General features: G+C 29.6%; 3 protein-coding genes across 3 annotated transcripts; all 3 read right to left on the reverse strand.

Annotated features, from left to right (window-relative positions):
• Positions 1-2,928: 2,928 nt before the first annotated feature.
• Positions 2,929-3,816, reverse strand: LOC101209541 (glycine-rich protein). Its single transcript, XM_004144483.3, has 2 exons — positions 3,668-3,816; positions 2,929-3,291 (listed from the first exon to the last, which is right to left on the reverse strand). The coding sequence occupies exons 1-2, from the start codon at positions 3,762-3,764 to the stop codon at positions 3,086-3,088; spliced, it is 303 nt and encodes a 100-aa protein (XP_004144531.1). The 5' UTR covers positions 3,765-3,816; the 3' UTR covers positions 2,929-3,085.
• Positions 3,817-4,746: 930 nt separating this feature from the next.
• On the reverse strand, positions 4,747-10,137 carry LOC101209047 (exopolygalacturonase). The gene is made up of 5 exons (XM_031889008.1): positions 10,119-10,137; positions 6,286-6,425; positions 5,907-6,206; positions 5,249-5,767; positions 4,747-5,102 (listed from the first exon to the last, which is right to left on the reverse strand). Exons 1-5 carry the CDS (start codon positions 10,135-10,137, stop codon positions 4,842-4,844), a joined length of 1,239 nt encoding a protein of 412 aa, XP_031744868.1. The 3' UTR covers positions 4,747-4,841.
• An 8,352-nt stretch (positions 10,138-18,489) lies between these two features.
• LOC101209294 (glycine-rich protein-like) lies at positions 18,490-19,159 on the reverse strand. The gene is made up of 2 exons (NM_001280779.1): positions 19,048-19,159; positions 18,490-18,737 (listed from the first exon to the last, which is right to left on the reverse strand). Exons 1-2 carry the CDS (start codon positions 19,157-19,159, stop codon positions 18,490-18,492), a joined length of 360 nt encoding a protein of 119 aa, NP_001267708.1.
• Between the last annotated feature and the right edge of the window lie 2,177 nt (positions 19,160-21,336).

The following is a 21,336-nucleotide window of genomic DNA, read 5'->3' on the forward strand; positions in this document are numbered from 1 at the left end:
TGAAGTTTCACGCAAACTAAGAAAAAAGAAGAACGAAGAAACAAACTCTTGCATGTCTTTTAGTTTTCTTTTTCTATTTCCTTGTTTTTGATTTTTCCTATACCACAAAGAAGAGAAGTGGATTTATTAGATACTTTAGAATATCTCAACTCAAATACATCTAGTAGTGATGCATTCATTCAATAAAAAATAGCTTTGCACGAAACAAAAAGAGGAATCTATAAAGCAAAATAATTGAATCTTGTGCTAAATGTCACCATGTGTCCGAGACGATGCAGAGTGACCAACGTTTTCAAATTAAATCGTTAGTTTTAAATCAAATCTTGGACTACAAAAAATGTGTTCTCTCCTCAAGAATTTTAGAAAATCGGATTTTCAAATTTTCTAGATTCTGTCTTAGAATTTTGTTAAAGGAAAATGATATATAAGTTAATATAAAAGATAGGAAACCTTATGAAATGATTGATTAAAATTTGAATGTTTGAAAAGCATAAAAAATATATATATAACATTATAGACAAATTTTCTAAATTATTAAAAAGGAGTTTTTATTTTAAAACATAGAGAACTTTAAATTGGTAGGATTTTAAAACATTGAAAATATTAATTAAGAAATAGTTGAAATTTTTATATAAGAAAAAATATGAGGCTTAATAGAAAAATTAAATAAGTAAAAATAAGGATAAATAAGCATCATAGAAAATTATGCAAATATAAAATAACATATTGAGATTTTAATAAAAACATATGAGTGATCGATCTAGAACTTTAAAAGAATCAATTCCTTCACCTCAATAATTCTAGAAAATCGAACTCTTAAATTTTTTATATTTCGTTTTCGAAAATAAATATGCTCGAAACAAAAAATTGTAAAACATATAACTTAACGAACTTTTAAATGTCTCAAGAGAAATTTAACATGTAAATAAATATTAAATTGAACATGAAAGTAGCCATTAATGAAAAATATTATGTAAACAACCAATATCATTTAAAGAAGCATAACCATACATTAATAAACATTAAAAAAACACATTAACATTCTATAGAAAAATGATTGGAAATCGAACTTCTAAAGAATCGACTTCTCACCTTAAAAATTCTAAAAAATTGATCTTCCAAATTTTGGAGATTAAGAAAATTAAATGTTAACAAATTTAAACAATTATTAGCAATAACATATTAAATTGACCACAAAACAAGAGTGTAAAATATATTAAATAACATATAAAAGAAGATAATATTAATTAAAGAAGCAATAATCAATGCCATAAGAAGAAAAAAATAATTAAATAAATAAAAGTGCTAATTACAAAAAAAGTAATGATACAATATATAGAAAATAAAGCTTAAGAATAAATTAAAAAAATAAAAAAGAGATAAACAACGAGATAGGAAGAAATATGTTATAATATATATATAAGAGAAGTTCAAAAGATAATAAATAAATAATTATAAGAGAAAGAAAAGTAGATAAATAAGAACAAGAAAAATAGATAAATATTTAATCATTTAGTTTTTGTTTTGCATTTCTTTAAATGGAAGCTTGAAGAAAAATAAATAAAGTAATGAGAATAGTAAGAATAATAAAGAATAAAGAATAAAGAACTTTGAAGAAAAATAAACAAAATAATAAGATGAAGAAAAAGAAAAGAAAAGAAAGAAAGGTTGAAATCCTAACTCACGTTTTAAACTGTGGATCATTTCCACCAAAACTCTACCATATACCTACATTTAAATTAGAGTTATATTTTTAGAAAATTGTATCAGATGACAAGAAAAAATTAAAAAAATACATTCTACAGTACCCTACATTTAACTAAAAAATATTTTAATTTATTTTTTGTGTTGCATCTCCCATGATCAAAAAAGAAAGAATTATCAATGGCAAAAAAAAAGCTTCTTCAAATGGCTAGTTTTTTTTAATTTGAAAATAATACTAATTTTGACCTACATCTCAAAATGGCATGGAGCCTCTAATAAACAAAACAAAATTAAAAAGATACTATATTTAGTATTTTTCCACCTACTTAATTAGACTAACTAATTGATTTAGTTACTCCAACTAAACAATTAGTTAAATAAATTTATTTTTTACAAAGTTGGTTAATCACAAAATTAAAAATTTTAGCCAATTTAAAGCAAACATTAATCTAGCAATTCATCCAACAAAATTAGGTGACTGAAATAATTTTGGTACCCCATACTCCATAGAGCTGACAAGAGAGAGTAGTGCTCCTGATTTCATTGCTTCTTTTTATATTAGATAGTAGTACATTGTTCTATTTTTAAAAATTATTTACAACATATACCAAATTCTATCACTCATAGTCATTCATATGATATAGTGATAAAAAAATATGATTGGTAGAATCTTTCGTAATATTTTAATTTATTTTGTAATTTTTAAAAATATCTCTATTTAAATAATATTTTGTTTCTTACGTGTTTGAGTTTTCTTTTCCCTTTGTTTTTGGCTTCCTCTCTCTCTTTTCTCATATTAAAGTAATGCTCTTGATTTGTGTGAGATTGTTTTTCTCTTCCTTTATTATTTTGTTTTTTATTGTGGGGTTATTTTCTACTTCTTTCTTTTAACATTTGGTTTTAAGTCCTATGGTTGAACTTTGGCAAATTGGAAATGGTAGCCTCCAAGCACCGTAAAAAAAACATTAGATATTGCTCTTGCTTTTAAAGCATTATATTTCAAGTAACAACACTTACGATTTAGACGTGGGTAACATAAAAGTTTTGAGAGATTATTCTTTTGTAATTGGGTCAGGGAGAGAACTGCTTTATGTGATTGTTTAAATTTATCTCAATAGAGACTTCAAATTCCCCAAATTTATTATATAAGTGAAACGTAATAATTAATTAATTAGACACGGCATTGGATAGTTTATATAAATAATTAATAATAAAGCAGCCACATTTCTTTGATCAGAACCATATTATACGTTGTTCATTGTAATACGATTAACATATATAATAATTAATCTCACGAGCATATATGCATTTATTCATAACTTACAAACACCAACTTCAGAAAATAAAGCCATTTTATTTAATGTTACACAATAACATGTGCTTAATTGTTAGGCTTAGCTTGAGGCTTTCCATCAACAATACCAGCCTCACCAGCAAAGCTGCAGCACCTGATGCAACGGCCGCGAAAGCATTCGCAACAACCTCGGTTGCAACCGTGGAGGCATTCCGCAAGGTTCCGAGAATGAGCTCCTCCATAACTGTGGCGCTCCACATTGTCAACTTCACCAGTTTCCATCGTAGCTTCTTCTGCAAAGTAAATCATTGATATAATCATTATATACTACCACAAATTTGACCTTTATTGATAACTAAAAATATTATCAATGAAGCAGTGTCAACAAAACTTTTGACATCAACAAAAATAATTTTGTTATCGGCAAAAATCAACGTCAAATACAAATAGTTTCTGTTGATGTTTATTGTCCATCAACTAATTAAAAAACCTACATTGATTTTAAGCTGTAATTAAAAATTTCATTGGCGGTTTGTTTGTCATAAACCTCAACTAAATAAAAAAATTATTTGTCATAAGCCCAAGCTGTGGTATAGTACATAACACTAATTGAAGGAATTAAAAGTAGCGAGTATACATCGCATTGCAGGTTTAAAAAATGAAACTCACTCAATTTCGCATCCCTTGCTGTAACAGTTATCGCCTCCGAGGAAAAGAGGACGACGGCAAAAAGAAGACCGAGCAAGATGAAGGACTTGGAACTCATTCTCTCTCTATTGATTAGAGATATGATCAATTTAATTTGGAGGTGATGGGGTGAGAAAGTATTGTAGGATTGCAATTGTATTTATAGTAGTGATGACATAAAATTCATGTCAAGGTGGGACATCCTTAGTCCCAATTTTCAAAGGTAGATAAGTTTTTGTGGAATAATTATAATGAGCTTATCTTTATAAGAAAAGTAGAACAAAGGTTTCTTACCGTGGAGTCTGTTCAATGGACAGGCACGTCAAAGTAATAGACTCAGATTAGATAATGTTAAAAATGTTAATTGTACAATTTAACATTGTTGGGTTCCATCAACTTTAGTTATTTCTTTAGGTTATACATTCGTAGAAATCTTTTTGTATTAAAATAACATCATTTAATCACAGTTTGGAGGGGCTAAAAAATAAGTATATCAACGGTAGACTCCTGTTCACTAATATATGTACCTGATCTATATTCTCAAGTGTCTAATATATGTACCTGATCTATATTCTCAAGTGTTTTTTATATATATATCTAGTTTTTGTAAATATTTTTGTTTATTTTGTTATATATTTGAAAATGTTAAGCGGATTTCTTCACCTATTTTTAGATAAAAGAATTTATTGAATCACACGCCAAGATCTAGTCTTAAAACAATTTAGTTAAAAATTTCTGAAATAAATAAATAAACGAACGAAAATAAGAAGTTAAAAGAAAGTTAGGAAATGAACAACCAAGTAATATAAACATATAGCGATCAGGACAGAGAATATTTATTCTAATATTACAAAACGGTGTCATTAGGTTCGAAAGATGTGTTTTTCAATCTAAAACAAAATGGTTAGAAATTTCAAGTCTTCTTTCTGTGTTAAGGGCAAATTAAAGAGAAAAATAATCTTTGATCATATTAACAAATAATTGAAAGAATAATGTATAGTACATATGCATGATCCATTATGTTGCATGCATTTCTTAAATGAATAAATAGAATTTTGAAATGTAAAAAAATGATGAGAGATCAGACAAAGATATATCCAACTCTTCAAAAAATGGTTTTGTTTTTGGAACTTCTGTTCTATAGTTGGGAAAAAGATCAGTCCGTGGATGGAGAATTAACAGGAGCAGCTTCAACACACGCACGAGGATTTTGCTTTCCAGTAATGATGGGAATCACATTTCTACACTGAGACGTAATCCGTCCTTGAGTTCCGATGTAAGCGAGGTCAATATCTGTAACTTCCACACCTTCACACGAAAAGACTGTGCTACAAATAAATTTAACAGCAACGAAAGTAGCAGAAGTGCCTCTGATATTCTTGAAACTAACGTTGTTGATCTTAATTTTTGATGGAATCTGAACAAATGTATACATAAAGAAAACCAAAAATTAAATCAGGTTAGTTTTGCATTTGTTATATATAAGAAAAAATATTCCTTAATTGAAGTTAATTAATTAATTAGTTGAAATTTATGAATAAGGAATAATTTCAATACATATACCTTTTTGTTGCATTGATTAGATGGACAATATTCTTGGTCAATAATCACAGGATTGCTAACATTAACCATTTCAATATCTTCAAAATGCAAGTCAGAGGCTGTGTATGCAACTGCACAATCTGGCCATGTCTTGATTCTAACACCATTTGAAGTATTGATAAGTTTACATGATTTCACTGTAACTCCTGCCACCTCTTTCTCCTTGGTGTACTTGCCTAAACTTCCTATACTTATGCCATGACCTGGTCCGCAAGTTACATTAGTAATAGTTATTTGCTTGTTGCTGTCTCCAACAGATATACAATCATCTCCGGTTGAGATACGTGTATTGAAAATGTTAATCACTTCTGAACTGCTCACATGAATTCCATCGGTGTTGGGACTATTCTCTGGTGCAATAATTGTCACATTTTGAAAAGTAACATTCTTGCAACCCAAAAGATTGAAGTGAAAATTCTTACTATCCAACGAAGTTATGTCCTTCACCATTGAATTGGTTACGAAACTGAACTTCACATTCTTACAAATTTAACCCCGGCCCGCCCCACAAAAAGAAAAGGTATCCGAGTTAAAAACAATGCATTATGTTAATCGACAAAATTATATAATCAACGAGATTAAAAAGAAAGAAGCTAATACAATTAGAGAATTAATTTACCATAGGAAGTTTAGTGCATATTTTCTTCAGGTGACAATCATTCTTTTCCCAACCTTTTTCTCCTTGACCATCAAAAGCACCTGTGCCTGACAATGTCAATTGATCGATATATTGAAAAAGAACCAACCCATCTCCTATTGGATCTGGATGAGCTTGTAATGTTCCTTCCATCCGAACCTCAATAGTACTTTTGCAAGGACCATGGAGAATGGATTGGTTTAGATGGTAAACTCCCATTGGAATCAACAATTTACTAGAATAGGTCGATGCACATGCATCCTTCCATGCATTTGCCAAAGCCTATAAATTGTGAATCATTTGATTAAACAAAAAAAAAAATACATAAAGTACGAAATTTATCAAGTTAATATATATTTACCTGAGTAATATCAGTATTAGGTTTGGCACCATATGTAGTGATATCAAAAATGGATTGACCTTTTGCAGTTGATGCCAACATTAACAACAAATGTAATAGTAATGTCATAATGTTTGACCTCAATCCCATCATTTTTATTTATTGCCTTCTGCTTTTTGCTTATGATCTTCTCTTTATTCTAATTGTTAATTAACTATGAAAATGGAATGAATGATTCAAATATATGTGCAGTCATTCAACCCTTCTTTATACTTTCCAAAAAAATTTGGTTGCTAAATTTGAAAATGATCGTTGAAATATTGAAGTTAAACCATTAGCTGTGTGTCATAAAATTAGCCATTTCATGACAATTGGAATTTATTAATCATTCCCTCAATTCAATCAAATTTCTGTTCGAGAACAACTCAAAAAAGGAAGAATTGAGAATTTTGGTGAAAAAAGTATTAGAAATTTTCACTTTATTTTTCTCATTCATAACTCCTAATAAGTAGATAGGTCCACATGTTTCATGTTACGTAGATATATTTATTTCAATGCTTATTAAATTTTGATGGTGAAATTCAAACTTTTAATTAAATTAATCATTCAGTTATATTTATTTACTATAAATTGAGTGCGAGGATTTGAACTAAGTTTTCTTAGTTCTCAAATATTTATGAGTGTTAATATTCATAAGTGTGGATTGAGGTAAGCATATGCTAAATGAAGTTTAAAATATTACTTTTCTGTACATGTGGTAATAAAATAATAATAAAATATCACCAAAAGTAAATAAATATCTAATCGAGATCGATATATTATTGATACTTTTATTGACATACTCATAAGATTGAGAAATACCAGCATCTTCATTTACATTGACATCTATGTGACTAGTCAATTTTAACAAGAACTTTTAAAATATAAACAAAATTATATCATAAAACTAAATGAAAAAATTTTGTTTTAAATGACAAAATGGTTAAATATATAATATTTATAAATATAGCAAAATTTTACTTTTAATTTATGATAAGTAGATGTAAACGTAGATGGTAGACATCTCTCTATTGCTGTAGTCTCTATTGCATTTCTATTAAAGTTATGGAAATAAAACCGTAATTACACTAAATCAAAATATGATGGTAGATATTATAAAAATCTGATAAAAAGCAGATCTTTGCAATAACATACTAAAACCCAAACATGGGGAAAAGAAAAACTACAGAAGCCACTCCTTCCATTCCCCATGAATTTATTTCTCAAACTTCCACACTTCACACATTTCATCAAACACAAACTTTTTACTTTTTTTATTATTTCATCCCATATTCCACACCTTGTCTTATGGTTTTGCACCCTCTACTACTTCACCAGCGTACCTGCAGCACCTGTACACGCATGGACCATATGTGCAACCTCTGCCGTAGCCACCACTATAGCCACCAAGACCGAAGTCATCACGACCATAGCCACCACGATGCTAACCACCACCACCGCTGTAGATTTTGTCGTTCCGTCCTCCATACTTAGCATCCTCTACGCCATTGGTTTCCACTGTGGCCTCTGCAATGAAGGCGAGAAGAAGGCCGAGGAAAACAAAGGCTTTTGAACTCATGTTTGTGTTTAATAAGAGATTGCTTTTGGGAGATATGGATGAGAAAGATTTGAATTCTTATGGTATTTATTGGTACATAAAAGAGAAAGGGAGATGAGAATATTGAGACAATTGCAATTAAAGACTGGCCCGTAATTTAGTTGGGCATTAGATGAACTGATTGAGAAGTATTCTGAAATGAAGAAGGAAATTAAAATTTGAGTCAGCTCTCTTAAATAATCTTTATCGTTTAAATGATTTGTAATTAGTCAAACTCTTTAGTAGTGTGACTGTATCAAACTCCAAGAGCTTCTTTTAGCCAATTATCAATAATAATAATAAATATAATTCTGGAAAAACAATTTCTAGCATGCTTTCATTTTCTATTCCTAAACTTGGTAAACAAAATTCTTTGTCTTAAAAATTAAAACTAATATTTTCATAAATTATTTAGCAAAGTTGTTGGAATATGGACTGGTTTATGATTGTACCAAACAGCAAAAACAAGTTACAAACTACGAACCCAACTATATCGTTTAGAAACTGAGAGACCCACGTGGCGGATGTTGCCTCACCCAAAAGCCACCGGAAATTGCCTTCACTGGAGACCCACATGTCGAACAACCAACTGCAAACCCCAAGAACAACCACGGCTGAAACAACCTCTCTGATGGCTCGAACCCACTGCTAAACCAGCCGCCACACCGCGCGAAATCCGCCGGTAGAACATGGAAACTCGCCGACGTTAAAGCTCAGTCAGACGCCGTACTGCCCGAAAAACGAGACCGAAACGCGGATGCTAAAGCTCTCTCCTCACCGGAAAACGCCCGACCCGACGAAGAACCTCAGAATCTCCGTCGCGTGGCCGTCCGGTAAACGCCATCAACGTCAACCCGTTCACCGTCGGCCCCTGCTCTTCTCTCTACTGTGTTTGTAGAAGAAACTTCAACTTTCCTCTCTCTCTATTCTTGTGTATTGCGGCAACCCCTCACCTCTCTCCTTTTCTTTTCACTGTATTAAAAATGGCAAGTGATGTGAATAATTGCAAAAATGTGTTCTTGTTATTCCGCCATCAACAAAACTAAAAAAACTTTGTTTATTAAGAAAATAAATAATCCACGTTGTTTATTTCTTACATTCTTTCATATTTCTTTAATAAAATAAGAGAACTTTTCTTTATGTATCACGGTGAAGATAGATATTGTATTAAGAAAAATATATTTCTTAATGATCATTTATCATGACCATCAAGAAATTAAAAAATTGTGTTCCAAACCCTACATCTCTCTTAATGCATCCTCTTTCACAAATACTTCCGTTCCAAAATAATTACAGTCTGAGAAAAGTTTAGAGAGTAAAAACAATTTCTCTCTCAAACATTAAACCAATATATATAAATGATCCATACATATATATATGTGGAAAGTTCAATATGAAATATGTTAACAGTATTGGTAAAAATACTATATATGGATGGTCGTAAAAGAAATACGTACTTTTTAAAAGTTGAACTTCCTCTTCATCTCTGATTGGAGATATTTGTTGAAAACTCCAATAACACCTCAAAATAATAATAGTAATAATTATTACTATTATTATTATTACTATTATTGCGTAGGATAGAACACCATGAAATGTTGATAAATTTATTTAATTGTGTCCTTGTCACTTGTCAGTACCACCATAAACTTTAGATAATGCAGGCTGAGCAAACATTTTTTTACTTTCTTTTCTCATTTGTATGCAAAATATATTGCCACCATATATCGTTTTGACTAAAGACGAAAGAAAGCGTGTATACCTTAACTATTAAAATTTATGTTCAAGTTATGGAAATAAAACCCTTAATTACACAAAATGAAAATATGTTTGTTGATATTATAAAATTTTACAAAAACCAAATCTTTGCAATAACATACTAAAACCCAAACATGGGGAAAAAGAAAAACTACAGAACCCACTCCTTCCATTCCCCATCTATTTATTTCTCAAACTTCTACCGTTCACACATTTAACCAAACACACAAACTTTAAACCTTTTTATTATTTCATCCCATTCTACACCTTCTCTTAGGGTTTTGCACCCTCTACCACTTCACCAGCGTAGCTGCAGCACTTGTGCCCACATCGACCATATCGGCAACCTCTGCCGTAGCCACCACGGCCACCACCATAGCCTCCACGGCCACCGTAATGACCACGACCATACCCACCACGACCACCGCCATAGCCTCTGTCGTACCCACCGCCATAGCCTCTGTCGTACCCTCCACCATAGCCTCTGTCGTACCCTCCACCATAGCCTCTGTCGTACCCACCTCTTCCATACTTGGCATCCTCTACGCCATTGGTTTCCACTGTGACCTCTGCAATGTTATATTTAAAATTAATCCTTAACTTTACGAAAATGTTATATAAAATCAAAATCTGTATATAAAGATGTTAAATAATGAGTATATATATTTTACATGAGTTTTTTCTTAATATTCGTGTCTGTTCGGAGTTAGTTTATGTGTACCTAAACTAAGTTTACCGAACAAATTTGGATGTGAAAGGAACAAGCACAAAGAATATTAAATCATCAATAGAAGACTACTATGCATTCAACTTCTTAGATGACTTAAAATTTATTATAACATAAAACTCACCGTTGTCAGTCTTGGAGGAGGTCTCCGCAAGGTCCCTTGCAGCCACTTCAGAGGAGAGGAGAAGAACGAAGGCGAGAAGAAGGCCAAGGAAAACAAAGGCTTTGGAACTCATATTTGTGTGTATTGTAAGAGATTGGTTTTGGGGGAGAGGGATGAGAAAGATTTGCATTCTTATGGAGGTATTTATAGGTCCATAAAAGGGAAAGTGAGATGAGAATTGAGACAATGGCAATGGCAATTAAAGACTGGCCCATAATTTGGTTGGGTGTTAGATGAACTGATTGAGAAGTATTTTGAAATGAAGAAGAAAATTTGAGTCAGCTCTCTTCAAAAATCTTTATCTTTTAAATGATTTGTAATCAGTCAAACTCTTTAGTAGTGTGACTGTATCAAACTCCAAGAGCTTCTTCTATCCAATTATCAATAATAATAATATAATTATGGAAAAACAATTTGTAGCATGCTTTCATTTTCTATTTCCTAAACTTGGTAAACAAAGTTATTTGTCTTAAAAATTAAAACTAATATTTTTCATAAATTACTTACCAAAATCTATCAAGTAAATACTGTAGGTTAGTTATTTAGGGTTCATTTTTTTCACCTTGTGTTTTTTCTTAAAAAAATTGATGTTTAATTAGATTTTTTTTTCTATTAATGATTGATTTGTTTTGGTATATCATTTTCGATCCAATATAACAAAATGAACAAAATATGTGACATTTTTTAAAATAAAAAATAAATTAAAATATTTACAAAGTATAACAAAATTTTAAATTCTATCAATGATAGAAACTGATATGCTACTATCACTGTCTATCCATCTCACTAATAGAAACATGTTAATGTCTATCAATGTCTATTATTGATAAAATATGAAAATCGTACTATTTGTTGTAAATATTTTGTCAAATTTACTATTTTTTACCATTCTCTCTTAAAAAAATATTTATAAATACAGTAAATTTCAAAATCTATCAAAGAAATTGGTAGAAATATTTATATAGTATATGTGATATAAATAAACACTAATATGATTGAAGTTTTTTGTGTCTACTAATATCTATATTTTTTATATTTCTAAATTTGGCTATATTTATAAATATTTTCAAGAATTTTAGTTTATACATTTTCAAATGGTTTATCTTATATAAAATTTGAATAGACAAACATAAAATAAAGCACAGCACAATAAAGAAAACGTTATTGAATAGCTTCCACTGAACCCAATTTGCAAATATCATTGATATTTGTAATATTCTTTTAATGCTATGTTTTCTTACAAGATAACGAGAGGATATTTTTATATTTATGTGAAACTCATCAACTTATATGAAAATGTCAAAACAACATTTATTTATTTCATACTCTTCAACTTGGTGTCTGTCATTCTTTAAATAGAATTTTCAAAGCTCATAAAAATCTCTCGAAATTTGAGAAGATATCAACGCCCTTACGGATCATTGGACAAGCATATCTCCTCTCTTCAAAAATTATTTTGATAGCTCTATTGCTCTAAGTATTTATGCTTTTGTTTAATTGTACTGACTTTGGGTCTTTCTTGGACTTTCCTCTAACCCTTGCTTTTGTTTTCCCTTCTTTCCATATTATCTATTATATATTAATGAAGCATGAATGATGATGATGCTACGAAGGTACTGTTCACATAGTGGAGATGATGAGATGTCTTAGTGCATCTATTGACCTATCTCGTATCTTTTTTAAAAAAAAAAAAACATTTATATATTTCGTATACTATAATTTTGCAATAAATTTAAGAGACCTTTATAAAACTAACTCCCAAACTATGCGGGGTAGTGATAGTTGTGAAACCTATTTCTAATTTGAGTATAGAAAGTAAAATTTGGTTAAGTATTTTGAAAATTTGTATTTTGGATAAGAGGAGACATTTTGAAATAAGACTTTGCGATAAGAAGTATGTGTTTGAATCAATCCACAGAAATGATTAAGTGATAAAATCTTTTATGGTTAAGTATAAGTTTTGTTATTAAGAAGTTAATTCACGAGGGAGTTTTGAGAAAAGAATGATTTGCAATAGGACCTATAAACACTTTCAATAGAAAGAGTCTTCACGAGAAAATGTTGAAGTTATTCGTAGAATGGAAATAGGCGAGAAGTAAGGTCTGGCAAAGAAAACGTCTATCTGATTTGACAGGGGTTAATGTGTAAGATTAAAGGTTTAAGCATGACTGAGTTAAATATTAAATTTACATGTGTAAAGTTTTAATCAGGAACCAGCGAACTTAAAAGAGTTTAAGCATGACTAAGTTAGTTTAAGAGCTATGTAAATAAAGGACCTAGTCATTAAGTAAGCACATAGATTTTATTAAAAAAAAATTACTAAAATGTTGTTGTTTTGCTTGACGAGAAAAAGAAAAAAAAAAACAAAGTGTTAAGTGCTACGATGTGTTTCACAAGAAGGCTCCACAAAAGAAAAGGAAGAGAAGGATTTTTGATAAAGTGTGGGAATGTTTTCTCTTAAATGAATTAATTATGTTAAAAAATTTATTATAATTTCTCTTTACTTATTTAAAAGAAGAATTCCAATGATAAGTGTTTCAAATGAAATTTATATCAAAAGTCTATATGTTTTCAAGTATGATTTATAATGTTAAAGTTGTTTTCTTGAGATGATGCTAACTTTTATGTGCACATAAAGAGTCAAGGTTACTATGGGGTGTACAAGGCTACATGGTGATAAGAAGCTGGTTTATGCTTTGAAATGAGCGTATAAAGCTTAGTTGGCCTGAGCAACAAGGACAATCTGTATGTTTTCGGATGTTGTTGATACAACAGTCTAAATGTAGGGTAATGAGACCAAACGTAGAAAACGATTCGAGATCCTTGATGAAAAGTATAATTGACTAATGGGTGTTATTGTGAAATGAATCTTGATGTGATTCACAAGTTGAACTAATTTTATTGTAAAAATGATTATATACGTTTTGATATGTTTTGCCAAATGAAGTGTTTATTGATAAACTGATTTGTGTTGAAATTTATGATTTGACGAAAAACATTTTCAAAGAGCATTGCAAAAAGGATTTCATTAAAACCTCACTAAATCTTTTAAACTTGCATTTTAAATTTTATCTTCCAAGATTTAGCATTTAGGCCAATTAAAGAAGAAGGTTGAAGGGCTTGCGGCAAGTTGAGAAAGCCACGAGGCGTTAAAGAGCTTTGATCGATAAATGTTAATTATTTGATCAAAATGTTGTAATTGTTTGTTCATACCAAACGCCTGTTATTAATATATTAAAGTGTGTGTTTCAGGTTATGTTACTTATTGTACTTGGCATTTAAAGTTGATTTTCGCTACGTTTTGAGTTTCACTTCATAGTTTGAAAGGAGTTGAGAATAAGCTAGGCAGTAAGACTAATTGTAAAGTTTAATTAAAGTTAAATCTTGTAAAGTTTAAAGTTAAATCATGTAAAGTTTAAAGTTAAATCACGTCCTATCCGCACAACTTCCTGCAATTTTGTTGTCGGAACAGAGTGTGACAATAGCGATGCACCTAAACTAAATTTACTATTTTGGTTGTTACAGTGGTCGATATGAATATAGATCAATGGAAAGAAGAATATCAACATCCTCTCTAAAACTTAAATATATTAATCTAAAATTTTCATTTTTATGTTAAATTGAGAAGAAGAAGAAAAAAAAAAGAAACGAAAGCAAAAGTATTAGGTAATAAAAATATTTTGAAGATGAAAAAAATTTGAAGTACTCTTGAAAGCATGAATAAATAAAATTTGGTTCCACTTGTATTGTTGAATATCCTCTTGTTCCTTTCCAACCAAATGTTCCAGATAACCCCATCAACAGACTGTAATTGTTGATTTCATAACACACAAACTTGAAATCAACAATTAAGTAATAGAAGACCGTAAAGATCGACACACAGATAAAACATGGTTCACTAACAGTGTATTAGCAACTACATCCACAAACAAAGGAAGAAAAAATATGGTTAGGAGAGAGTGTTTTCTAATACAAATGTAGCTGGATAGAGTGCATCCAATGAAATTCTCATTGTTTTGGTTGCAGACCGAGCACGCCAACTTGGATTAAGGCAGTGATTTGGGAGGCTATTTAGCAGAATAATCTCCACAGTGTTTCCCGGGTAGAATTTAGCATAAGAAAAAATTTCACTTCTTAATTAGAATGGGAGATTTTTACAAATTATTAAAGATTGTCAGGACTAAGATTTTCTATCTTTGGAAGATCATTTCCTCTTTCCTCGTTAGGCTTAGGGAAAGATGCTTTGACATTATCCCATATGCTAATGTCCCTATCCCGGAGGGGTCCTCTAGGCTTAATATCCCAACCAATCTTTAATCGAGCTATTTGCGCCAAGGGATGAAGCAAAAAGCTTGGGGAAGCCAAAGGAGAGAGGACCGTGTTGGTTCAATTTTTTATGCCAAAAAAGAAAGAGAAAGAAGAGAGCAAGATGATTATACTAAAAAAGAATTGCCACAGTTTCTATTTTAATTATTATCCCTGCATAACTCTTTCACATATATATTTATATCCATAGGTTGTACACAAGTGAAACTATCCTCAAATTTATATGCTATTTATATAATATATATATATAAAACTATAATAGTATACTATAGTCATGTAGTTCAAACTTCGTTTATTACCTTTTTATTTTAAAAATATTTTATTAATAGTAAAGTTCCTGTGAACATAAATTTCTCCATCATCTGCTCCTACTTGTATATATCATCTTTAATTAATTATCATTTAGTGTCCACATGTACAGTTTAATTCCCAAATAGTGTTCAACAAAACGAAGTATTAGAAATTTTCACTTTATTTTTCTCATTCATAACTCCTAATAAGTAGATAGGTCCACATGTTTCATGTTACATCTATTTATTTTAATGCGTATTAATTTTTGGTGGTGAAATTCAAACTTTTAATTAAATTAATTATCTCAGTCATGTTTATTTACTATAAATATCACTATAAAGATCAATTGAGCTAAGCATGCTTAATAAAGTTTAAAAAATTACTCTTCTATACACGTGTGGCAATAAAGATAACAAAATATCACTAAATGTAAATAAATGTTTGGCAAGTTTTATTATTTTTATAACTTCTTTAGAAATATTCAATCGATATGGATATGATATTGATTTTTGTTTTATAAATTCGTGAAATTGAGAAATATAAGCATTTTCATCAACATTCGCATCCTAGACATTACTCCTATATGACTAATGAATTTGAACTAGCGAAACTAATTCATAAAACTAAATGAACAAATTTTAAAAAATTTTATTTAAAATAACAAATATGATAGAACGTATAATATTTACAAATGTAACGACAAAATTTTACTTTCAGATCGTGAAGGTTGTGGTAAACCTGATAGACATCATATATTATTTTAGGCGTTATATTGTATTGATAATAAAAGTAAAATTTTATTCTATTTATAAATATTTATAATAATTTTTTATATTCAAAACAATTCAAAAAATTAAGTTGGCCTAAAATTTCTATTTTCAATATTTATGGCCATAACAGTTATTTAAGTGATCGGACTCCATGAGTTCGTAAAATTTAAATGAGTTAGGCAAACAAGTATTAATTTGTAATTTATTTCTTTTTCTTAATTGCATTTTCTTGTTTTTGACATGTTTATTTATTTTTAATCTAAGTTGAATGATATGGTATTAAATTTGTCTTTCATCCGTTAATTTTTCTTCTTTTCTTAACATACCTTCCAGTTATTGTCGCTCCAATCATCCTCATCTTTGTCTCCGTCCCTAGGCCCAGGCATCTCCCTCAATGCATCCTCTATCACAAATAGGTTCCAAAATAATTACAGTCTAAGAAAAGTTCATAGAGTAACAACAATTTCTCTCTCAAACATTAAACCAATATATATATATATATATATATACTAGAAAGAACACGTGTTTTGTACGTGAAAAGTGTAATTTTAAATCTTAAATTTAATTTTAGTGTCACAAGTTAAAAACTAATTATAAACAATATCTTTAGTTTATATATATATATATGCTATTATTAAATTCAAATCTACCAATAATAAGGTGACCAGATTGGACAATTAGATCTTAACCAGAGAATATAAAGGACCTATATAACAATATAAGTTTATGAAATATACAACTATATAACTACAAAATATTATATAAACAAGGAGAGAAAATTAGTGAGCAACCATAATATAACATGTACTTTTTTTTCATTGAAAATAAATTAAAAAATAAGAAAATAAAAAGAGATCAAATGATGGATAAAGAAGTCTCTCCAATCCAAAATATAATGCTAAAAGACGACCAAAATTTAATTAATAGATTATAGATACATAAATGAAATAAAATTATAGTGCATAGTAAGTATTGTAGAAATATTGCTTATTCGAGACATAGTTGACATCGTTGGAGGCCTCCTTGGATTCTCTATACATTTGTTGAAAAACACAGAAATTCTCCTTGTTTTACACCAAATAATTATTCTCCTATACGTGGATTTATTTGATTGCTCACAATTTCATTAGATTTTATTTTATATAAAAATACACAGAAAGAAAATGATTGGGAACGTGAACATGAGTCACAAAGAAGATGAGAGAGAATGTGTGAGTGATAGAAGGGAAGAAGAAAATTTTATATAGCTTTAAAATTGAGCTAATGAATAATAATAATAATAATAATAATAATAACAACAACGACAATTATTATTACTATTATTGCATAGAATAGGAGAGACCATGAAATATAGATAAATTTATTTAGTTGTGGTTGCCATTTTGAGTACCACCGTAAACTTTGGATATTGCAGGCAAGGTGGTTAATAGAATTAAGATTTTATTATATGTAGGTAAATATTTTCACCGATTTTAATATTTAGATGTTTTCTTTTATTATTATTATTATTTAGTATGAGTGATCATGTGAGTTTTTTTCTTTCTTTCTTTTTTCTAACGAAATATATTGAAGATTTTAACTAAAGATGAAAGAATGTGTGTATACTAAAAATAAGTGAGACGATCAATAATATCTGAAAGTAATTAACTGAGAGAATAGCTAAAGAAACAGACAAAACAAATAATACAGAAGACTTTGTTAGCCTAATTTGACGAATACCACCTATATCTGGAAGCTTCTTAGCTCATATAAGAAATATTATTATATAAGATTTAAATGAGCAAGGAAAACACTTTTAAGTTATTACAAAAACTTAATTAAAGACCGACTTTCATTGAATTTGTGTTTGAATCTTTTTGAAGATAAACTCAAACTCCCTTGAATTCATTCACCACAGTTCAACTATTTCAGTCTTCTTTCATATTTCTTATCAACAGGTGCAGCGTAAAAACCACTTGCAGAACTTCAATAATATTCCATCTTCATATAAAGAATGCAATTCGACAACCTTCACAAACAATAATTTGATCTTCGAAAGAGAACTTCTTTGAAATCAATTTTCTATCAATTTGCACGTCGAACTAAGCCAATATAGTTTAATTATTTAAAGATCGATATAATATATTTCCGGTAACTTCTTTATGGAGAGATATAGATAAAAGATTCATGTTAGGAAAGAAAAATATTTTATCTTTAAATAATATCCTAATCTTTAAATAAGGAAGTTAATAATAAAAAGAAATTTATTGGTGTTGTTGACAAAAATATCAACATATACGTTAACTATTAAAATTTATGTTCAAGTTATGGAAATAAAAGCGTTAATTACAGGAAATGAAAATATGTTTGGTGATATTATAAAATTAAAATTTGCAAAAGCAAATGTTTGAAATAACATACTAAAACAAACCCAAACATGGGGAAAAGAAAAACTACAGAACCCACTCCTTCCATTCCCCATCTATTTATTTCTCAAACTTCTACCGTTCACACATTTAACCAAACACACAAACTTTAAACCTTTTTATTATTTCATCCCATTCTACACCTTCTCTTAGGGTTTTGCACCCTCTACCACTTCACCAGCGTAGCTGCAGCACTTGTGCCCACATCGACCATATCGGCAACCTCTGCCGTAGCCACCACGGCCACCACCATAGCCTCCACGGCCACCGTAATGACCACGACCATACCCACCACGACCACCGCCATAGCCTCTGTCGTGCCCTCCGCCATAGCCTCTGTCATACCCTCCTCTTCCATACTTGGCATCCTCTACGCCATTGGTTTCCACCGTGGCCTCTGCAATGTTATCTTTAAAATTAATCCATAACTTTATGAAAATGTTATATAAATTCAAAATCTGTATGTAAAAAAGTTTAATAATGAGTATGTATATTTTATACATTTTACATGAGTATTTTTTTAATATTTGTGAACATTCAATTCAGGTTAGCTTATTTGCCTCTAAACTAAGTAAACTGAACAACTTGGTTAGCTCTGTAATCATTATCAGGAACAAGGACAAAGAATATTAAACTCTAAATAGGTGACTACCATGAATTAAAACTTTTTGAATAACTTAAAAAATTTATTATAACATAGAACTCACCGTTGTCCGTCTTGGAGGAGGTCTCCGCAAGGTCTCTTGCGGCCACCTCAGACGATAGGAGAAGAACAAAGGCGAGAAGAAGGCCGAGAAAAACAAAGGCTTTGGAACTCATATTTGTGTGTATAGTAAGAGATTGATTTTGGGAGAGAGGGATGAGAAAGATTTGCATTCTTATAGAGGTATTTATAGGCGTACAAAAGAGAAAGAGAGATGAGAATTGAGACAATTGCAATTAAAGACTGGCCCATAATTTGGTTGGGTGTTAGATGAACTGATTGAGAAGTATTTTGAAATGAAGAAGAAAATTTGAGTCAGCTCTCTTCAAAAATCTTTATCTTTTAAATGATTTGTAATCAGTCAAACTCTTTAGTAGTGTGACTGTATCAAACTCCAAGAGCTTCTTCTATCCAATTATCAATAATAATAATATAATTATGGAAAAACAATTTGTAGCATGCTTTCAATTTCTATTCCCAAACTTGACAAACAAAATTGTTTGTCTTAAAAGTTAAAATTAATCTTTTACATAAATTATTTAGCAGAATCTATTAAGTAGATACTGTAGGTTAGTTATTTAGGATTCATTTTTTCCCTCAGGTATTGTAAAAGAAATTGATGTTTAGATTTTTTTTTATTAATGATTGATATTTTGATAAAAGGATGTTAATATCATTTTTAAAGCTTGCTTTTAAATATAATAAAATTAAATTTCAAAATTAATTTATCAATTAAATTTATAGAAATATTTATATAATATAATCAGTATGGACCAATATTTATACTATTCATACTTTAAAATTTTATAATATTTATAAATATTAAAAAAATTTCAAATGATTTTTCTTATATAAAATTTAAATAGACAAGAAAAAAAAAAACACAGCACATGCACATGCACTAAGAAATGTCATTGAATAGCTTCCCCTGAACCCAAGTTGTAAATATCATTCATATTTATAATATTTATCAACTTATATGAAAACGTCAAAACAACACTTATTTATTTTATACTATATTTGCAATAAATTTAAGAGACCTTTATAAAACCTAACTCGCAGAGCATGCACGATACTGGGTAGTGATAGTGATAGTGATGCACCCAAACTAAATTGACTGTTTTGGTTGTTACCGTGTTCGATGTAAATATAGTTGAATTGAAAGAAGACATCAACGACCTCTCTAAAAATTAAATATTAATGTAATTTTTTTCATTTTTATGTTCAATTGAGAAGGAAAAAAAGAAACAGAAACAAAAGTATTAGATAATACAGAAATAAAAGTATTAGATAATACATAAATAAAAGTATTAGATAATACGTAATATTTTGAAGATGATAAACAATTGAGGTGTTTTGGAAAGTAAAAACCCTCTTTTTAGAAAAATATAGGACTGGATGAGTAGATGCACTTTAAAGTATAAACTGTGTGGCATGAATAAATAAAATTTATATGATTCTCAGATAGTATTAGAATTTTATTGTTTTGAAGGATAGCCGACATAAATTTCATGAAAATTCTGGCAATATCTCCAAATCCTATCATCCACACACACAGTCTCTCTTCCTTTCAATTCAATGAATGGAGGATTAAATTTTACAAATGGATGGAAAAGATTTCTTCTCTCTTTAAAGGAAATGACAAATTGAAAAAAGCACCAAATTGTAGTGATGGAATACTATTGGCCGTAAAAATTAAACACCTTACATTCAACCACCAAACTTAGGTGACGGTAGAAATGGTAACATTTATTTGAGTGGGAGGATTCAATTTTTTATCATTTCAACGTTCCACTTTTACGGCTATTGTAAGTTAATTAGAACACCGTCGTATAAGTTTGAAGGCTCAATTTTTATAATTGAAAGTTTGATAATGTAATTGCAACTACCATTCTATTTTAAATGTGGTTTTTGTAATCTTTACATAACTTGTAATGTATGTCAATTGTATACATAAGATATTCAAAATTCTTTACAAAATACTCAACACACGCAAACTTATGACCTCATGTGTTATGAATCAACAAATTAAGTAAAAGAAAATTGTAAAGATCGACACATAAATAAACATGATTAACACTAACATTGTATTAGCAGCAACATCCACGAACAAAGGGAGAATAAATATTGTTAGAGAGAATATGGCACCACTAGATTAGATAGAACAATGTTTATAGTACAATATGACATTACTTGATTTGAAAGTTTATATATGCACTTCTCTAAACCCTAAAATCAAAATCATGAATGACTACGTATGCACAATTATGAAAAACTAAAGAATCTATGGAGT

Source organism: Cucumis sativus, chromosome 7, assembly GCF_000004075.3.
Source record: "Cucumis sativus cultivar 9930 chromosome 7, Cucumber_9930_V3, whole genome shotgun sequence".
In the NCBI taxonomy this organism is placed as follows: domain Eukaryota; kingdom Viridiplantae; phylum Streptophyta; class Magnoliopsida; order Cucurbitales; family Cucurbitaceae; genus Cucumis; species Cucumis sativus.